At 40.9% G+C, this 14,256-nt stretch overlaps 1 protein-coding gene across 3 annotated transcripts in view; it reads left to right on the top strand.

Annotated features, from left to right (window-relative positions):
• KLHL22 (kelch like family member 22) overlaps window positions 1-13,405 on the top strand; it is a 97,945-nt gene extending 84,540 nt beyond the window's left edge. For all 3 annotated transcript variants that reach the window (XM_082243419.1, XM_082243420.1, XM_082243421.1), the window contains 3 exons: window positions 5,623-5,815; window positions 10,890-11,123; window positions 12,637-13,405. In XM_082243419.1, coding sequence (XP_082099545.1) covers window positions 5,623-5,815; window positions 10,890-11,123; window positions 12,637-13,023 — 814 coding nt within the window. In that variant the 3' untranslated portion in view covers window positions 13,024-13,405. The remainder of the gene's footprint in view (window positions 1-5,622; window positions 5,816-10,889; window positions 11,124-12,636) is intronic.
• Window positions 13,406-14,256: the final 851 nt, after the last annotated feature.

Genomic DNA, 14,256 nt, shown 5'->3' with positions numbered 1-14,256 from the left:
TACATGCTCTTAATGTAGTACAGGCACCTAAGATTTATTTGGAAAAATCTCCTTAAGTTCGTAAGACAGATCTTTTGTTCGTACTGCCAGAAGGGTCCAGAAAAAACAGACAGCATCTAAGTCTATGACTTCTCATTGGATTCGCCTTGTTATTATCCAGGCATATGGTTTGAAAGGGAAGGTTCCACCTTTTTCCTGTAAAGGCACACTCTACCAGAAGAGTAGGTGCCTCTTGGGAAGTTCGCCTTTAAGCTTCTATGGCTCAGATTTGCAAAGCCGTGACTTGGTTATCAGTGTATGTGTTCACTCGTTTCTATTGAGTGGATGTTAGGAACCAGGAGTCTGCATTTGGCCGCAGTGTTCTGCAGGCAGCTGTTTAGATCTTTTGTGGTCTGATGGCAGTATTTATAGTGTCCCCCTCAGATGCATTGCTATGGGATTTCCCATATGGTAATGAATATGGCTCTGTGTCCCGTGATCTATGAAAAATAAATATGGATTTTTTATTACAGCTTACCTGTAAAATCAATTTCTTGGAGTTCATCATGGGACACAATGGTCCCTCCCCTCTTGTATGGGGCCTTTTTATTGCTTGCTACAAAACTGAGGTACCTCCTGTGTAGGAGGGGTTATATAGGGGGACTTCCTGTCTGATTGGTTGCCAGTGTCCATTCACCTGAAGGTGGCGTATAACCATATGGTAATGAATATGGCTCTGTGCTCTGTGATGTACTCCAAGAAACGGATTTTACAGGTAAGCTATAGTAAAAAACCCATATTTCCAGTACTGAAGCCTTTGTATCATTGTATCTGGCAGGCAACAAGCATTCTTTAAAGTACAAGTGCATCTCAAAAAATTAGAATATCATCTAAAAGTTAATTTCTTTCAGTCATTAAATTCAAAAAGTGGAACTCCTATATTATATTTATTCATTATACACAGAGTGATATATTTAAAACATTTATTTATTTATTTTATTTTGATGACTATGGCTTACGGCTAGTGAAAACCCAAAATTCAGTATCTCAGAAAATCAGAATGTTGTGAAAAAGTTCAATATTATAGACTCCTAATGTCACATTCTAATGGGTTAATTAACTCAAAACATCTGTAAAGGTTTTCTGAGCCTTTAAATTAGGAGTGTCAAATTAAATTTAATCGCGGGCAGCATCAGAATTATGGGTACCCTCAGAGGGCCAGGTGTATCTGTAAGACTAGATGAGAGAGCAGAGCACCCCACTCCCCCTTACATCAGATATCAAGAGCCCCCCCACTATCAAAAGTCCCCCACCTTTCCTTACATCACAGTGCACCCCCTTTACCTTGTGCTGCTGACTTGAAGAAGCTAAGGATGGAGCTGGGAAATAGAAATTGTAGGTCTGGTGGAGGACCAAAGGGCTGGAGTTTGCTGAATGCTAAGACCAGGGGAGGCAGAGATGAGGTGGTTCTGCAGCTGAACAGAGGTACAGAATCTGTATGAGGAGTTCTATTCTCCTCTCTGCTGCCGACTGCTAACAAGGTGGGGACAGAGATGAAGGGGTAGCTGCAATAGAGGTGCTAGGGCCACATGAAATGGCCTGAAGGGCTGCATTCAGCTTGCGGGGCTTGTGTTTGACTCACATGCTTTAAATGGTCTCTCAGTCTGGTTCAGTAGGTTCCACAATCATGGGGAAGACTTGTTACTTGGCAGTTGACCAGAAGACAGTCATTGACACCCTTCACAAAGAAGGGAAAGTCACAAAGGTCATTGCTAAAGAAGCTGGCTGTTTACAGAGTGCTGTATCCAAGCATAATAATGGAAAGTTGAGTTGAGTGGTAGAAAAAGGTGAACAAGCAACAGGGATAACCGCATCCTTTAGAGGATTGTGAAGCAAAGGCGATTTAAGAGTTTGGGTGAGATTCACAAGGAGTGGACTATGGCTGGTGTCAGTGCTTCAAGATTTACCACAGACAGACGTATCCAGAACATGGGCTACCACTGTCGCATTCCTTATGTCAAGCTACTCCTGAACCAGAGAAGACGGCAGAAGCGTCTTACCCGGGCTAAGGAGAAAAAAGACACAACTGTTGCTCAGTGGTCCAAAGTCCTCTTTTCAGATAGAAGTAAATTTTGCATTTCATTTGGAAATCAAGGCCCCAGAGTCTGGAGGAAGTGGAGAGACACAGAATCCAAGTTGCATGAGGGCAAGTTTAAAGTTTCCACAGTCATTGATGATTTGGGGAGCCAGGTCACCTGCTGGTCTTGGTCCACTGTGTTTTATCAAGTCCAAAGTCAGCGCAGCACTCTACCAGGAAATTCTAGAGCACTTTTGCTTCCCTCTGTTGACCAGCTATATGAAGATACTGATTTTGTTTTTCAGCAGCATTTGGTACCTGCCCATACTGCCAAAACTACCAATAGCTGGTTTAATCATGGTATCACTGTGCTTGATTGGCTAGCAAACTCGCCTGACCTAAACCCCATAGAGAATCTGTGAGGTAATGTCAAGAGGAAGATGACACCAGACCCAACAATGCAGACTACCTGAAGGCTGCTATCAAAGTAACTGGGCTTCCATAACATCTCAGCGGGCTTCCATAACATCTCCATGCCACACAGCATTGATGCAGTAATTCATGGAAAAGGAGCCCCATAGAAAGTATTGAGTGCATACTATACTGTACATGCACATACTTTTCAGTAAGCCAACATTTATGTATTAAAAATAATTTCTCTTTAGTTCATTGACGGACACAGCTCCTTATCTTCTTGACAGTTGGGTTATACTGCCCCCTACAGGAGTAGGACACTAAGCAGGAAAAAGCTTGACTATGCCTATGGGGCAGTCCCAGGGGGTATACTCCCACTCTAGGCTATAGGCATTGTTTTTTTTCGTTTTTTTTCTGCCTAGTCAGGAGTAAGGGCCTAGTTCCTTGCTGGGATCTCTGGTCCTGGCAAATTCTTTCTTTTCAATTTAATTTTTGTTTTTCCTATCTGTTATTTTGTTCCTGTGAGAATCTGTCAACTGCCCGACTAGGCGACGGACTAGATAATCTAGATGTAGAGGGTCCCCCCACTCTGGCCAGCGAGTGCTCGCTGGCCTCAGCCCTGTGCTAGGTTGGCCGCGACATAGCCCCATTGGACAGGGACTGGCCTGCGAGTTAAACGTCTTGTGAAACTATCAAGAAGATAAGGAGCTGTGTCCGTCAATTAACAAAAGAGAAATGGGATTTTTGACTTACCGTAAAATCCATTTCTCTGATGTTCATTGATGGGCACAGCACCCACCCCTCTGTGGAGTTGGTTTTCTTCTGACACTGCTTGTACAAAACTGAACGCCTTTAGCTGAGAGTTGGAGTATACCCCCTGGGACTGCCCCTTAGGCGTATTCAAGCTTTTTCCTGCCTAGTGTCCTACTCCTGTAGACGGCAGTATAACCCAACTGTCAAGAAGATAAGGAGCTGTGTCCATCAATGAACATCAAAGAAATGGATTTTACGGTAAGTCAAAAATCCAATTTTCTTTCTCTTTTTTTTTTTTTGTTATTGATCTCATGTAATAATCTAATTTTCTGAGATACTGAATTTTGGGTTTTCACTAGCTGTAACCACCCATAATCATCAAAAAAAAAAAAAAAAAAAAAGAAATGCTTGAAATATATGTGTAATAAATCTACAGTATATAATATATGCATTTCACTTTTTGAATTGCATTACCGAAATGAACTTTTTGTGGTTGCTCTAATTTTTTTAGATGCACCTGTATGTGCTTAGAGTTTTGGAAAGTGATCCTAATTACCCAAAAAGTAGTTCTCACAACAGATTCCAATAAAAAGCTGCAGTGGGGCATGAGGTAGGTAGTTTGAGTGTTGGTATGGGTAGTTGTGGACAAAGAATTGTGATGCAAATTATGAAGACTGTTCTGTAATATGTACCAACATGTCTACCAGAATGACCTTGATCCACAAGACAGGAGAGTGGGGCTGGACTGGTGAAGCTTGGGAAGTTACTGTTTACAGCTAATACTGTGTTTCCCATAGAAATATCCCACAATACGAAATGCATCATGCATGGTCTCATTTACACTACTGTCACATCTGTTGGACAATTTTTGTAATATAGAAACGTCATCAATGATTTTGGAGTTCTGCAACTTTGTTCTATCACTTTTTGTCTTGGAAGTTGAGGATGAGAGAGCGATGTTGTGATGGCTTGGCAGCCTGCTCTCCAGCTTTAATTTCATTATCTCTAGAGTCGATAGTCTCCTCTTCTGCCTTGGGTTCTTCCCAACTGTATTCAGTGTTAGAAAAATAATTGTTTACAATCTAATACTAGTCAGTGGTTAGCTGATAGTCAAATTGTCCTGAAACTTTTATGTGAAATCATACTTCACCATTACTGTACAAATAAAAAAGCAATCATTTTTTTCAGTACCTTACCTCCCTATTTTTTTGGACCAGATTTAAAAATTCCCAAGCATGTAAACATTCAACCACTGGGCCTCCAGCAGATCCACTTCTTGACTCGTGCTCAGGGGAGGACTGGGGCAGGGGGCCGCTCTGATACCCTGTAAAAAGGCTGCACCGCTTCTGCCACAGACATGCCTAAATGATTCCTGGTAAAGAAAAGTAAAAAGTCCCCACAGCTGAGTGCAGGCAGATTAGCCAGATTGATCAAAACCCCTCCCCACCAAAAAAATCCCCATGTTAAAGTGATTGTGCACCAAAACCTATCCTGTAAACCCAAAATACCTACATGTTTCGCTCAAAAATAGAGCTTTGTCCGGGGTGCAACAAATAAATCATAAGTGCTCAAAGAATAAAGTGTGATCTAGCTGCAGTGTGTCCATCAGTCCTGGTGCATCAGTGCGCCTATGGAACATAAACGCGGGTATCACTCGGTACAGCGTTCAGCCCTAGCCTGCCATAGACTTTGACAGGCTGCAGGCAGTGGGATGGACGCTAAACCTATCCCTCCCTGACACACTGAAATGCCAGGAGGCGCGCATTGCATCTAGACAACCCCCATGTGCAAGAGGCCTAAGATGTAAGGCTCCTATTAGCATTTAATGGTGGAAATATGGTTTGGATGCCAAATGCCTTAGAGTACAACCATAATCAAATAGAAAAACTGGATGTTCTGTATTTTCTAGATATTTGTAACTATTTCTCGTTATCAAGTGAAAAAAGTAATACACAGCGCAGTAACTAACACTCTGAAAAATGTGGTATCCATGGTCACCTTATCCACTAAATTGTATGGATTAACAGTACAGCTTACTTAGAACAGAACAGGAGGTCTTAGATCATAATGGCAGTAGAGTTTTTGTTTTCCCATTGCAGAGCACTTTGGCTGTAATCTTCTGACGATGGACCACACGTGGTTGTAAATCTTTCACATGTGCTTGACTGCAGTGTGGGAATTCCATAGACATTTCCTTTTTCCCTAAAATTGCACTATTAATAACCATAGGCCCATGTAGGGCATGTAATGCATTTTTCTGTTTTAAAAGAACTTCTGAACATTTTGTTTCAATGTGTGACTTTTTTTCACTTGCAAAAGAAAATCTGTTTCTGGCCGTTTAACATTTGTCTATTTTATGTGTACTTTCATGAAAATTAACTGTGTCTTTATCTTTTAAGATATGACCCTCGGCACAATCGCTGGTTTCAGGTCCAGTCCATGCAGCAGGCCCGTGCTGACTTGTCCGTGTGTATTTTGGGCAAGTATATCTATGCAGTAGCAGGCAGGGATTACCATGATGAGCTGAAGGAGGTGGAAAGATATGATCCATACACCAACTCATGGGAATATGTGGCACCACTTCAGAAACAGGCAAGAAAACAAGAAAAAAAAAATAGAAACCGCTACATACTATATACTTGTAGTCTTGGTACTTTAACCTCCCTGGCGGTCTGATTACAGTTGTGCTAATAAGTTTACATACCCTGGCAGAATTTATGATTTCTTAGCCATTTTTCAGAGAATATGAATGATAACACAAAAACTTTTCTTTCACTCATGGTTAGTGTTTGACTGAAGCCATTTATTATCAATCAATTGTATTTACTCTTTTTAAATCATAATGACAAGAGAAACTACCCAAATGACCCTGATCAAAAGTTTACATACCCCAGCTCTAAATACTGTGTATTGCCCCCTTCAACATCAATTACAGCTTCAAGTCTTTTGTGGTATTTGTGGATGAGGCTCTTTATCTTCTCAGATGGTAAAGCTGCCCATTCGTCCTGGCAAGCTCCTGTAAATTCTTGTGCTGTCTTGCATAAACTGCACATTTGAGATCTCCCCAGAGTGGCTCAATGATATTTAGGTCAGGAGACTGAGATGGCCACTCCAGAACCTTCACTTTATTCTGCTGTAGCCAATGACAGGTCGACTAAGCCTTGTGTTTAGGATCATTGTCATGTTGGAATGTCCAAGTACGTCCCATGCGCAGCTTTTGGGCTAATGAATGCAAATTTTCCTCCAGTATTTTTTGATAACATACTGCATTCATCTTGCCATAAATTCTGACCAAATTTCCTGTGCCTTTTTGTAGCTCACACATCCCCAAAACATCAGCGATTCACCTCAGTGATTCACAGTAGAAATGGTGTACCTTTCATCATAGGCCTTGTTGACTCCTCTCCAAATGTAGCGTTTATGGTTGTGGCCAAAAAGCTCAATTTTGGTCGCATCACTCCAAATGACTTTGTGCCAGAAGGTTTGAGGCTTGTCTCTGTGCTGTTTGGCATATTGTAAGCGGGATACTTTGTGGCATTTGCGTGGTAATGATTTTCTTCTAGCGACTCGACCGAGCAGCCCATCTTTCTTCAAGTGCCTCCATATTTTGCATCTTGAAACAGCCACACCACATGTTTTCAGAGAGTCCTGTATTTCACCTGAAGTTATTTGTGGGTTTTTCTTTGCATCCCGATTTTCCTGGCAGTTGTGGCTGAAATATTAGTTGGTCTACCTGACTGTGGTTTGGTTTCAACAGAACCCCTTATGTTCCACTTCTTGATTAGATTTTGAACACTGCTGATTGGCATTCTCAATTCCTTGGATATCTTTTTATATCCCTTTCCTGTTTTATACAGTTCAACTACCTTTTCCCACAGATCCTTTTGACAATTCTTTTGCTTTCCCCATGACTCAGAATCTAGAAACGTCAGTGCAGCACTGGATGAAAGATGCAAGGGTCTGTCAGGAGTCCAGAAACTCATTGACCTTTTATACACACTAATTACAAGCAAACAGATCACAGGTGAGGATGGTTACATTTAATAGCCATTCAAACCCCTTTGTGTCAACTTGTGTGCATGTTATCAGGCCAAAATTACCAGGATATGTAAACTTTTGATCAGGGTCATTTGGGTAGTTTCTGTTGTCATTATGATTTAAAGAGTAAACACAGTTGATTGTTAAAAAAATCTCTTCAGCCAAACGCTAACCATGAGTGAAAGAAAAGTTTTTGTTATCATACATATTCTCTGAAAAATGGCCAAGAAATCATAAATTCTGCCAGGGTATGTAAACTTATGAGCACAACTGTATGTCAGTATTTTTTAATGTCAAAGCAGTACATTGTTTTGCATGAAAATCTGTTGTTTTCTATTGTAGGCCTGTAATTCTTAGGAATAACTCACTCAAATCTGTCCAAACAAGAGTCTAGTAGATATCCTGGGTATGATAAAGTTTGAAACACAAAATCATAAATTATAATATAATAACACATTTTATTCAATAATGTAATAAAACCAAAAACACTGAAATTTGTCCAAACAAGGGTGCAGCATTACTTATCACTGTAATACTAGACACTGCATATTGGTTTAGTAAACATCACAGGTATGAAAAGTTTTGAAACATGGGACTGCACAAAGTCCGACGTCACAATCAGGACAATAGAACCTGGTTTCCTTTCAGATTTTCCTTCTACTGTCACCTCGCTTTGAGCAACAAACCACACACATCCTTGTAGGTCCTGACTTTTTCTCGGTTGGTGGTATGTAGTCCATGAAGTGACGACCAGTCAGGGATTCTGGGTTGCAACACCAACAGCATGACATCCAGTTCTATTCACAGCCATTGATGGTGTTTGGTGGTTCCCAAAGATACGTTCGGCAACTTTCCAAATTAAGTCAGAATGAATCACAGTCTTGTCATTTTTTTCTTTTTGAACAGAATGTAGGCATTCCACAAGCATTGCTCAAGAAGATGAATGCAGTCTTGTAGTACTTCTTTTGCTGTTCCTTCTTATTGCTGGGTAAAATGTCATTTCTTGGTCGGCTCTGTCGACACCTCCCATGGTGTTATTATAGTCTATCATTACTTGTGGCTTCACAATTTCTTTCCCACCTTCCATGCATACCATACCAGTGGAGGTATTATGAACTGTACTCATTAGCCACACATCTTTCTTGTCACGCCATCGCAGTGCCATCATTTGGCTTTCTGCCTGGCAACTATTTCTCCAGTCTTGAGCTTCTTATTGCCAAATGTTGGCGAAATGTTGCGCCTATTAGCCCTAACTGTTCCATAGGCATCTGTTTTGTTTTGCAGAAGAAACTCATAAAGTTTAGGAGACATATAAAAGTTGTCGGTTGTTACACAATAGCCCTGATTTAGCAATAGCTCAGTGAGTGAAAGAACGGAAAATGTTGCCATTCTAAAGTTGCTGTATTTTGGATTGTATTTTGTTCCTTTTCCAGTGTATATGACTGAATTCCAAATGTAGCCAGTTGACGATTCGCTTAGCATGTAGGTTTTTACTCCAGATCGTGCCCTCTTTGATGCAATGTATTGTACCCAGCTGAGCCTTCCCTCGTAGGCCATTAGACTTTCATCTATGCTGATATCTCTTTCTGGCACATAGCTTTGTTGGAAATTCTTTAGAATCATTTGAGATACTTACCAAATTTTCTTTAGTTTTGGTGCAGGATGAGTAGTTTCAACAATTCTTCGTTGTGTTTGAAGTGTAAATATTTCATGATCAGGGAAAATCTGTACTCTGACATGACTGTGCCAAAGTGTGGAGTGGCAAGTAATATATTCGTTTTCCAATACCCATTCTGCAGGGGTTTCCCCACCACTCCCTGAAGTATTATTAGGCCCAGAAATTTCCAAATGTCCTCTTTGGTCACTGGTTCCCACTTTCTGCTTCTTGAAAAATTGCAATGCAGAGTAGCTAATTGTTGCTCTTTGTGCTGGTTTGTCTCTGTAACTATTTTTTCAATAGCCTCATTGGTCAGAAATAATTGTAAGTATGCCAAGGGGTTGTCATGTTCATACCAGGTGCTCCAGTAAATGGGAATCTGGGGGGCGCTGCTTGATCTGTACCGCAGTCAATAGAGCACCAAGTTTGCACATCACTTAGCTCAGTCGCAGAATCGTCACTGTCATCACTTTTAGTGTCTGATGATAAATTTCCCCACGAATCACTATTGCTCAATTCTTCAAATAATTCCAATTCACTATCGCTGTTTTCTAGCTGGTCTAAAACTGCTTTTTAACCTAAGGGAACACTATTTGGACGCCATGGACGTTCTCAAGTTTCCAGGCAGAAAGAACACTAAAAGTGAAGGCAGGGCACTGGGCAAATCATTAGGGACAAAACTGAGGTGAAATGGTTTCATACAGTAATGTAATCATGACAGATTACTAAGTACTGTATTACAATGTGTATGTGCGTGTTTTGTTTATTTTTTTAAATTCTCGCCGGGTTCCGCCCCCCTGCGTCTCGGCGCTCACAGGGAAGGGAACCAGGAAGACGAATGCCAGCATCGTCCGGAGGACAGAGCAGGAGAACATTGTGGGATCGCAGGGACAAGGTAAGTAATCACTACAAGGTAATCCCGAGTGTGGCTCGGGGTTACCGCTTTTGGTACTGAAAATTAACCACGAGCCACACTCGGGATTGCATCCCCATCTACGATCAATATATAACCATTGAATAATTCTGCCAGACGTAGATGCATGATCCTAAATCTGTTTCTTTGAAAGATTTGCTTTTAAAGAGGAAGTAAAAAACCTGTAAAGACAAAGGCATAATGAGCTAGTATGCATCGCATACTAACTCATTATGAAGTACTTACCTTAAAATGAAGCCCCCGCAGTGCCGCCCGCTCAGCGACAGGGCGGCCGACATGTTCGGCCGTCCTGCTTCCTGGTTCGCGTCCTCCAGCCATCGGATTGGCCGGAGTTCAAGGCACATGGCTCTGGAAGAAATGCACAGGTGGCTGTTCTTTCAGGGCTCCACATTGCAACCTCCATGTTATGAAAGCCAGTGCAGAAAAAATGTGGGGTAAACACTGTGGTGGGAGAAACCGGTATCTGCTATCCTTTATGAGTGAGGGCCACATCATGTAAAATAGCACCCACTATCTGTTAAAAAAAATAGCACCCATAATTGGCACTAAATCAATAACCACTGGCTCTTTTACTAATAATGTGTGCACTTCATTGGTTTTCCCCTAATCCCTTGTATAATGTAAGTGAAAAAAATACCTTTTGCATTGTCTGTACACAGTTTCAAGCTGAATATTGAAGGCTGCAAAAGCTGATGGCGGAGTCTATATACTTTTAGATCCTAAATGATCGAACGTGCTGTGTTATAAGAGGAAATGGAGCTGACTATTTAAAATAAAAATGCTGGTTGCTAGCCCATCATGCTGAGCCTATTGCTTTTACGCCTTGTGTTCCTAATTTATAACAAGAAAAGCACATTTACTTTTCCCAGCTCCTAATCTATATACTTGTTCCAGGGCAACAACCCAGAAAGTCAGAGAGTCAAAATAAGAGCCCGGTAACTAGTATTTACAGAAGAAAGTCAATAACCGCAGCCTTCAAATTTCTCACCAGACAAAGTTACTTTAATGCAAATAAGTCTACTGGTTTCTCTCTGCAGGTGCATGCACATGCTGGGTCAGCTCTTGGTGGTAAGATGTACATAGCTTGTGGAAGGAGAGGAAATACATACCTAAAGGAAACTTGCTGTTATGACCCAGAAAAAAATCAATGGACATATGTAGCCTCAGGGCCAGTAAGGAGGGCATGGCATGGCATGGTGTCTCTTCTGGAAAAAACATATGTGATTGGAGGAAGCAACGATGATGAAGGTTTTCGACAAGATGTCCTGGAGGTAAATGCAAGATAGCCTGTTATTCTAGTTAATTATAATTAGCCCAAGCATTGGCAATTGCTGACAATGGGTATTGTATACCTTTCAATCTTGCTTTGAATAAACCTCTATCTTTACCTTTTTTCAGCTAACATAATTGCGCTGTAAATTAAGTGAATAAATCCTCTTTTTCAGTAGGGTCATCACAGGGACTACAGCTCTGCACCCATTTGCCAGAATCAGGACATGGTATCAAATAGAGGGACGAGGAAATGATGCAGGGCACCTGCTGATTGCATTTCCCATGAGCACTGTGCTAATGACAGGCTCAAAGCAGTGTCAAATCTAGGCACTGTAGTGGGCATTGAAAAGGAAGGTTATTGGCAGTGACAATGCTGGAATGGTATGAGATGTGAAAGGTGTATGTGCTGAGTTTATTGGTGTGAGTGGTAGGTTGTCCTCCCCATGTACGGTGCTGTACTGTATGTGATATACTTCAGAATGCACCATTCTGTAAAAGGTGTAGGATGTTATATACTGCATACCCCTTTCTCTTAACTCATACCTTTTTTGAGCACCAATATATCAAAGTTTAACTTTGAACTAATAGCTTAATTAGGTGGAACACATGGATTCATCCAGTGTGCGCAGGATGTGGACTAGCACCTGGTGGCATTGCCTACCTATTGAACTTTATTGGAGATCACCAACCTCATAGTGAAAAGTTCTACCGTGACCCTTCAGCAGGACCTTTGGATCCTTCTGTTTTACAATTCAATGATGTCTGTCCTCACTTATAAGAAATCATTGCTACCATACCTACTGAATGCTGCCAAGAGCCTGATCTCCAAATACTAAAAAACTACCAAGCCATCATAAGTAGCAGAATGGATATTGTGATTGTTGATAGGATACATTTGATGGAAGAAATTACTATACTTAAAAGAGCCGACTATGACGCATATTGCAAAATATGAGTGAGCTCGCTACATTTTAAAAATTCTAACTCCTGCAAGTCTTTACTGGAGGCTTACTTTACAGTAAAACATATATTATATGTCAGTCACTGTAGACATTAGAAGACCAACTGAATACAGGGCATAACCTACAGCAGAACTAAAGTCTGCAATACTTACCTCTCCTTCAATGGTCTGAGGTCCTGCATCAGCATCTTCTACCATCTTCATTGGCCGGTGCAGGATGATGTCACATCTGTTAATGCGCAAGAGTTCAGTCATACAGGATCTGTGGCAGAATGTAAAGTGAGCTGTGCATCACTGAATATCACCACAATACCTAACTCTACCACATAGATCTAGCCTCTCTTTGGTAAAACTGTTCATGGGTCGTGGCTTGATTGTGAAAAATAGGGTAGTGTCTGCTTTCCCTGTACTGTTTCAAATGGAAAACAAGATACAATTTAAAGAAAGCAAAATATTGAATTTTTTCAGTGGTACTTGTGCTTTTCTCAATATTTTATAGTGCAGGTCAAATACAAAATTTATCAGTTTTTCATTTCATTTCCTATTTCTAGGTTGCATGCTACAACCCCAAAACAGACCAGTGGTCATTAATGTGTCCCGTGCCTGCAGGGCATGGAGAGCCTGGGATTGCCGTTCTAGACAAGAAAATTTATGTCCTAGGAGGCAGATCACACAACCAAGGAGGTCGCATGGATTATGTACATATATATGATGCAGACAGGGACTTATGGGAGGATGGACCTCAGCTGGAGGATGACATCTCAGGCATGGCAGCCTGTGTGCTTACACTTCCCAGATCTGTGCTCATTGATGCTGATGTTTGGACACATGAGATGTACATGCATTATATGGACAGAGTGCAGCATCCACCTGACAATGCATCTGAAGTCATGAGTGTGTCAGACTGGGAGGACTTGGATAATTCTGGTGAAGACTGACCACCTGATAAAACTGATTTTGTAAGCATGTTGTTAATGCATCCTGCCATTTGGTTCGAGACAAGTGCAATCTTCACATTTGCCTTTTTTAACAGATTTTTACCCATTTGTTGCCTCATCCCAATCATGATTTTGACTTATGGGAATCCTTTGTGCAAACGGTTTTGTTTTGTTGTACTGGAAATTAAGCAAGGTCATTTTTTCTTTTTTTTTCTTTTTACTTCTAAAGTATAGTGCCATTTACATCTTCACGTATGCTTGTAATGGTTTTATTTGTTTCAACTTCCTAATACTTTGCTAGACAACTCAGCAGAACAATCCTAGCACTTTGCACAGTGACCTAGAGCACTGAGATCTTTCACAATAAATGCAAAAGATTGCAGTTTCTGTTCAATTCTTGGGTGGGAATAAGTGGCCTTTCTTTGCTTGGTGTATGCTCTTAGACCCCTTTCACACGGGGCGGACTGCGGCTGTGATCCACTTGCTCAGCAGGGGATTTGTCCACTGATCCCCGCTAAGCAGGCGAATGACAGGTCTGTGTCCACTCCACTTATGCAGAGTGGACACAGCCCCTCTCCTCTGAGTGTTTGGATGCAAATGTTTACACCCGACTGTCATCTGATCCTCTGAACAGAAGGTCATTGGATCCCTATCCGTCTCTTTTTATTAGATTGTATGTAGGTGGGTGTAAACGGACACATCTCCTTTTACACCCGCCGCTTTATAGATAAGAATGGAGGTTCCGTTCGGTTCCACCTAAATAACGGACAGACTGACCCGATCAGAACATGAAAGGGGTTTAAGGTGTCCAACCTGTGGCCCAACACAAAATTATAAACTTAAATAAAAAATGTGATTCTTTTTTGGAATTCTTTGTAAAAATGCATTTACACTTACCGAACACGTGGATGAAAACATTTGGCATCATTTCTTTTAATGGTCTTTTCTAAATTTTATCTTCCCAAAGAAAGATATACCACTCTTCACAATCTTACCCTATTTATGTCATTCATTTTCTACAGCACCTATATTTGTGAGCAAATATTTTCAAGGATGAAGCACGCAAAGGGCAAAATTAAAACCACCTTGAGAATTCATTGAGAATTGCTACTACATCCAACGAACCAGATATTGATGCGTTAGTTTATCAAAAACAGTGTCAAATATCACACTAGTTATGTTGTCCTCTTTTACTTTTATAATAATTAATAAAAAAAAAAAATTAAGCTTTAT

This window comes from Pelophylax lessonae (assembly GCF_965119305.1).
Source record: "Pelophylax lessonae genome assembly, chromosome: 1".
NCBI lineage: Eukaryota > Metazoa > Chordata > Amphibia > Anura > Ranidae > Pelophylax > Pelophylax lessonae.
This window is presented reverse-complemented; position numbering and strand designations above follow the sequence as displayed.